We start from the raw sequence: 7,500 nt of genomic DNA, 5'->3' as shown, positions 1-7,500 counted from the left end.
TCAGCCCTCACTATGTTTCTTCTACCGTTGATTCATGCAGTCAGCCCTCACCACTATGTTTCTTCTACAGTTGATTCATGCAGTCAGCCCTCACTATGTTTCTTCTACCGTTGATTCATGCAGTCAGCCCTCACTATGTTTCTTCTACCGTTGATTCATGCAGTCAGCCCTCACTATGTTTCTTCTACCGTTGATTCATGTAGTCAGCCCTCACCACCATGTTTCTTTTACCGTTGATTCATGTAGTCAGCCCTCACCACCATGTTTCTTTTACCGTTGATTCATGCAGTCAGCCCTCACCACTATGTTTCTTCTACCGTTGATTCATGCAGTCAGCCCTCACCACTATGTTTCTTCTACCGTTGATTCATGCAGTCAGCCCTCACTATGTTTCTTCTACCGTTGATTCATGTAGTCAGCCCTCACTATGTTTCTTCTGCCCTTGATTCATGCAGTCAGCCCTCACCACTATGTTTCTTCTACCGTTGATTCATGCAGTCAGCCCTCACTATGTTTCTTCTACCGTTGATTCATGTAGTCAGCCCTCACTATGTTTCTTCTACCGTTGATTCATGCAGTCAGCCCTCACCACTATGTTTCTTCTACCGTTGGTTCATGCAGTCAGCCCTCACTATGTTTCTTCTACCGTTGATTCATGCAATCAGCCCTCACTTTGTTTCTTCTACCGTTGATTCATGCAGTCAGCCCTCACCACTATGTTTCTTGTACCCTTGATTCATGCAGTCAGCCCTCACTTTGTTTCTTCTACCGTTGATTCATGCAGTCAGCCCTCACCACTATGTTTCTTCTACCCTTGATTCATGCAGTCAGCCCTCACCACCATGTTTCTTCTACCGTTGATTCATGCAGTCAGCCCTCACTATGTTTCTTCTATCCTTGATTCATGCAGTCAGCCCTCACTATGTTTCTTCTACCGTTGATTCATGTAGTCAGCCCTCACTATGTTTCTTCTGCCGTTGATTCATGCAGTCAGCCCTCACCACTATGTTTCTTCTACCGTTGATTCATGCAGTCAGCCCTCACTATGTTTCTTCTACCGTTGATTCATGCAGTCAGCCCTCACTATGTTTCTTCTACCGTTGATTCATGTAGTCAGCCCTCACCACTATGTTTCTTCTACACTTGATTCATGCAGTCAGCCCTCACTATGTTTCTTCTACCCTTGATTCATGCAGTCAGCCCTCACCACTATGTTTCTTCTACACTTGATTCATGCAGTCAGCCCTCACTATGTTTCTTCTACCCTTGATTCATGCAGTCAGCCCTCACCACTATGTTTCTTCTACCCTTGATTCATGCAGTCAGCCCTCACCACTATGTTTCTTCTACCGTTGATTCATGCAGTCAGCCCTCACCACTATGTTTCTTCTACCCTTGATTCATGCAGTCAGCCCTCACCACTATGTTTCTTCTACCCTTGATTCATGCAGTCAGCCCTCACTATGTTTCTTCTACCGTTGATTCATGCAGTCAGCCCTCACTATGTTTCTTCTACCGTTGATTCATGCAGTCAGCCCTCACCACTATGTTTCTTCTACCCTTGATTCATGCAGTCAGCCCTCACTATGTTTCTTCTATCGTTGATTCATGCGGTCAGCCCTCACTATGTTTCTTCTACCGTTGATTCATGCAGTCAGCCCTCACTATGTTTCTTCTGCCCTTGATTCATGCAGTCAGCCCTCACCACTATGTTTCTTCTACCGTTGATTCATGCAGTCAGCCCTCACCACTATGTTTCTTCTACCGTTGATTCATGCAGTCAGCCTACCTCTACAACCTCTCTTCCTCCCTCCCCACCACTTTCTTTCTCTCCACACAGGATAGGAATCAAAACAACATCATGTGGAGTGATGGCCTAGAGGTAACGCGTCCGTCTAGGAAGCGAGAGAATCTGAGCGCGCTGGTTCGAATCACGGCTCAGCCGCCGATATTTTCTCCCCCCCTCCGCTGGACCTTGAATGGTGGTCTGGACGCCAGACATTCGGATGAGACGATAGACCGAGGTCCCGTGTGCAGCATACACTTAGCGCACGTGAAAGAATCCACGGCAACAAAAGGGTTGTCCCTGGTAAAATTCTGTAGAAAAATCCACATCGATAGGAAAACAAATAAAATCACCGCATGCAGGAAAAAATACTGACTGATCATGAAAGGGACTTTTAAATCCACACTTGACGGGCGCAATAGCCGAGTGGTTAAAGCGTTGGACTTTCAATCTGAGGGTCCCGGGTTCGAATCTCGGTAACGACGCCTGGTGGGTAAAGGGTGGAGATTTTTCCCGATCCTGCCCGTTTCACAGACGAATAGAACGCTTTCCCCTGGGTGTAACGATTGAAATCTAAAATAAAAAGATATAAAAAGAATAAAGAAGAAGAAGAAGAAGAAGAAGAAAACTTGGAACATTATCGAAGTTGAAGTGTGTGCGTGTGTGTGTGTGTGTGTGTGTGTGTGTCGGGGGAGATTTCCTCATTTTCTCTGCAGCCGGCAGTCAGACATCACAGACCAGACTCCCAAAGAGTCTTCAAGGAACGAAGAATGAAAGGGTCCTTGACTGGCTGGCTTTTAGTCACAAGTCGCAGTCTGCAACAGCTCCCTTGTGTGTGTGTGTGTGTGTGTGTGTGTGTGTGTGTGTGTGTGTGTGTGAGGCGGGGGGCGGGGATGCGGGGTGGGGCGGGGCACCAGATGGGACATTTGGTGTAACAACACCCTTTGGTGTGAAAAGCTTTTCAGCTTTTATTTCGTCTTCCCTTCCTTCCACACACACACACATTAAGTCTCTTCAAAACCTTGAAGCCCCCAAAGTGATTTTCTTGTCCACATTAACTTGTCGCTTCTGTTTTCATTCGTTGCTGTGGGCTGTATCGCCTGGCATGGAATCCAAGGACACACTGTGCATGGAATCTGTCCCTTTTGGGATGGCTTGAGGGCATGCGTCTACTTTTATAGGAGGACTAATACATTTGCACACATAGAAATAAAACAAACAAGAACAACAACAAAAACAAAACAAAGGAGAGAGAGAGAGAGAGAGAGAGAGAGAGAGAGAGAGAGAGAGAGAGAGAGGACGAAGTTTTTTTGTTTTGTTTTTATTGAGGGAATCTTGAATGCTTTTCTGAAATATTGTTCCATAAACAGCCTTCTGAATAAATGAGACTGGATTTAAACAGATCTACTCTTGGAATGGGGATCTTAATCTTGTTGGTCTGACGGACTAGCATGGTGGGAAATCTATCTCTCAAAGATGGAGCATAATTAGACATGATTATAAAAATAAAAAGTGCTTCGTTGTATGAGAGAGAGAGAGAGAGAGAGAGAGAGAGAGAGAGAGAGAGAGAGAGACTGAGACTGACGGATTGACTGAATGACTGACTGACTGACTGAATGAATGAATGATCACGCCCATTATGTAAACTGGTGAACACAAAACTCCACACCTGATTCAAGTCATACCTGAACATGTTTAAGTACACGTTTTTCATAGACTGAATAAGTACATGTTTGACGTCACGAGAGAACGCGTAATTCTACCACGGTTGATATAACTGAGATTGAACTTGGTTACTATTATCACACAAATTATATATCAACTGGTGACACTGCACTGTGGCATCGCTCTCCCAACGAGAACACAGATAAATACGTTTGTTGTGGAAAAGGTATACAACATAGTCTACTGGAATACAAGGCAAAAACAAAACGATAGCAGATAAATACGTTCGTTGCGGCAAAAGGTATACAACATAGTTTATTGGAATACAATGCAAAAAACAAAACAAAACAAACAAACAAACAAAAAACAAAAACCCACAAAAAACAATAGCAGATAAATACGTTCGTTGTGGCAAAAGGTATACAACATAGTCTACTGGAATACAATGCAAAAACAAAACAATAGCAGATAAATACGTATGTTGTGGCAAAAAGTATACAGCATAGTTTATTAGAATACAATGCAAAATCAAAACAATGCAACACAACAAAATACGATACGACACGATCCGAAACGAAACGATACAATACAATATAATGCAATACAACACAGCAATACAATACAGTACAATACAGTTAATACAATACAATAAATTTAACGTGTATTAGTAACAGTGCTGCTACGACATCATACGTGTGTGTGTGTGTGTGTGTGTGTGTGTGTGTGTGTGTGTGTGTGTGTGTGTGTGTGTGTGTGTGTGTGTGCAGTGCGTGCATGTGTGAGTATGCACAAGTTTTTATATTGATATGCACTTGTATGTATCCTAATTTCTACTGTTTCTGTGTTTGTGTATGATTTTCGATTATGTTCGTATCTTGTTATCCCCCCCCCCCCCCCCAATATCCTTATGACCCCGATACACTTGGTAAAAAAGACATATTCTATTCTATTCTATCTATATCCAGATTGTTTGTATCTATTTTCAGGTGCCTGTGAGGATCCCCCCGGGGCTGTGAAAGGAGGACACCATCCTGGAGGACGCAGGGAGGAGACATCACGTTACCCTGACGAGGACTCGCTCAGAATCACCGACCACGAAGTGCGCGTGACAGCCTGGGCATCGACAGGAACTTTGTCCTGACAGTCAACGCACAGAGACAGTGAAATTAGAACAAGTGACTGGATTTGTTCATGTTTCTCTCTCTTTATTTCCAACCTGAGTTAGAACGTAACGGTCGTTTGAACAAAACAAGTTTAAGAATCAAACAGGAAGTGAACACTGGTCACATTTAGATTACGAAGACTTACAAGACAGAAACTATTAGCGAAGTTTGTCCCCACTTCCTTCTTTCATACACACATCTACCATGGCCAACGTTGTTAGAAACCTACTCTGTCCTATTTTGCTGGTCATGGTCTTCGTGACCCTGATCCAACGCTCGGAGACCGCGGAACAGGGGGAGGTGATCAGTTCGGAGAAGCGGGCCGGGTTCAGTTCTTGGGCAGGGAAACGAGAGTACAAGGTCCCCAGCACGTCTGACACACAAGCAAAACACTCGGAGGAGCAAGTGGGGAGTGGCAAGGCCGGCAACACGCCGGACACTACAGGGAGAAAGGAGGGAGAGGAGTCAGGAAGGGACAGGTTACATTCTGAGGACCACGCGGCCACTGCTGCAGGCTCGGGAACTCCGTCTCAAAACGACGAGAGCGACCCGAAAGATAGTCTGACGACTGTGGTGGTCTCACCCAACCCTCCAGGCCTCAACGCCGATCCACAACAAGCTCTTTCCAAACCAGGCGGCAGCGTCTTTAGTCAGTCACCCGCTGAACCGAGCAACCCAGGCGGTAGTTCATCGCACTCTGATTTCGAATACATTTCAAAACGGCCTGCTTTCAACTCTTGGGGAGGGAAACGGTCTCGGTTGTCAAGCCCCGACGTTCTGTTCACACCTGACGTTTATGTTGTAGAGGACCCCTACCTGTCTGAAGACGTCGAGAAAAGAGCGTCCTTTAGTGCGTGGGCAGGCAAAAGAACTGTTCAACAATACAACGAATACGATCCCAGCACGTCGTTGCAGACTCCGGGCGGCACAGAGCAGTCTCAGCAATGGAAGAGAGGGGCGTTCAGTGTGTGGGCCGGAAAGCGGGCACCTTCCGTGGGAAATGGAGAGGACTACGCCAAGAGAGGGGCGTTCAGTGTGTGGGCCGGAAAGCGGGCACCTTCCGTGGGAAATGGAGAGGACTACGCCAAGAGAAGAGGCTTCAGTGTGTGGGCGGGTAAACGCTCAGAGGACCTAAGCACCACAGACCCTTCCAAAAGAGCCGCCTTCAGCGTTTGGGCTGGAAAACGATCAACATTATATGGTCCAAACGACTCTTCAAGGAAAGGTCCGTACGGAGCACAGTCCGGAGAGGCCAACCCTTCCAAAAGAGGCCCGTTCAGCGTGTGGGCGGGGAAGCGATCAGACGACACGGACTCTGTATCTCCTTCCAAAAGAGGTCCGTTCAATGTCTGGGCAGGAAAGCGTTCTGAACACCCCGAGGCTGCAGATGCTGAGAAAAGAGGTCCTTTCAGCGTGTGGGCGGGGAAGCGATCAGCAGAAGACAGCAACCCTTCTAAAAGAGGACCCTTCAGTGTGTGGGCAGGAAAACGGTCAGAGAACGTGAACGACGTCAGCCCATCCAAACGAGGTCCTTTCAGTGTGTGGGCAGGAAAACGGTCAGTTGACTCGGACTCTGCACAGCCCTCTAAGAGGGGCCCTTTCAGTGTATGGGCAGGGAAACGTTCGGGTATGAATGACGTCAGCCTTTCTAAAAGAGGTCCTTTCAGTGTGTGGGCAGGGAAACGGTCAGAGAACGTGAACGACGTCAGCCCATCCAAACGAGGTCCCTTCAGTGTGTGGGCAGGGAAACGGTCAGTGGACTCGGACTCTGCACAGCCCTCCAAACGGGCTCCGTTCAGTGTGTGGGCGGGGAAGAGGAGTGAGGGTGAGGGTGACGCTGGCTCTGCACACGGAGAGAAGCGGGCTTCCTTCAGCGCCTGGGCAGGACGACGCAAAAGAAGTTCCGGTGTCAGGTCCTCGAACAAAACAGACACTGGTCGTTCGGCCAGGTCCGCGGAGTTCTCCACAGATGCCTCTGTTCCCATACCGCACGACATACACAAGCGAGCAGCCTTCAACGCGTGGGCCGGGAAACGATCCGCCTTCAACTCCTGGGCAGGCAAGCGAGCTCCGTCCTCCCCACTCTGGCGCAGTCTCAAACTTCCGTGGTTCCTGTGGCAGCGAAAGAGAACGCCTTTCGGTGCCTGGGCCGGCAAACGATCCGCCGGAGGTGATGCCGATGAGGAAACGTACGGAGGACGGCTCAGGCCTTGGTCAGGTGAAGCAGACGTGGCTGAAAAACGTGAAGCGTTCGGTGCCTGGGCTGGAAAGCGCTCTGACGACCTGGGTGGGGGAAGTCTGGCAGAAGACCGACCCTATGTGGACTGGCTGAATAGCCGAGGTGGTCTGGAAGTCAACAAGAGAGAAGCGTTCGGTGCTTGGGCAGGGAAGAGAAGTCATCAGGGTCAGCAGGACGAGTCTCTGGACGTTTCTCACGGCAGCCTGATGCATGGCATGCTTGCAAACAGTTTACGTACAGGTGATGGAACAGATGACTCTCCTCTTACAACTGATGCCGACTCCGACATCCCCGAAAAACTCCTCCTGGAGTACTCACTCCTCCCTCCCTCCCCAGCGTTCCTCAACTCCCCAGACGTTCCTGTTCTGACGGAGGACCTACCAGACGAGCAGACCAGCGACACTAGGATGATGATGATGACACCTTCCAAGAGGATATGGCACCTGGGCTTCGGTTCTATCGGAGGCTGGTATCAGCGGGGGTCGGGGCAGCAGAGAGCTCTCAGGCTGGGGCAGTACCTGAGGAGGGCCCAGTCCCCCAACAAACGTCGCTTCAGCAGCTGGGCCGGGAAAAGAAGCGCCGGGGGCAGTCCTGACCTGTGGGGGGAGGAGTTCGGGGAACGCTGACACCGCCTGGACAAGTACATC

The 7,500-nt window shown here is 48.6% G+C and overlaps 1 protein-coding gene across 1 annotated transcript in view; it reads left to right on the top strand.

The window, feature by feature from the left end:
* LOC143290280 (uncharacterized) overlaps positions 1 to 7,500 on the top strand; it is a 39,448-nt gene that overhangs the window by 31,121 nt on the left and 827 nt on the right. Inside the window, exon 2 of the mRNA XM_076599625.1 lies at positions 4,438 to 7,500. This exon is cut by the window's right edge and continues 827 nt beyond it. Coding sequence (XP_076455740.1) covers positions 4,819 to 7,479 — 2,661 coding nt within the window. The 5' untranslated portion in view covers positions 4,438 to 4,818 and the 3' untranslated portion in view covers positions 7,480 to 7,500. The remainder of the gene's footprint in view (positions 1 to 4,437) is intronic.

The sequence above is a fragment of the Babylonia areolata genome, chromosome 15 (assembly GCF_041734735.1).
Source record: "Babylonia areolata isolate BAREFJ2019XMU chromosome 15, ASM4173473v1, whole genome shotgun sequence".
NCBI lineage: Eukaryota > Metazoa > Mollusca > Gastropoda > Neogastropoda > Buccinidae > Babylonia > Babylonia areolata.
This window is presented reverse-complemented; position numbering and strand designations above follow the sequence as displayed.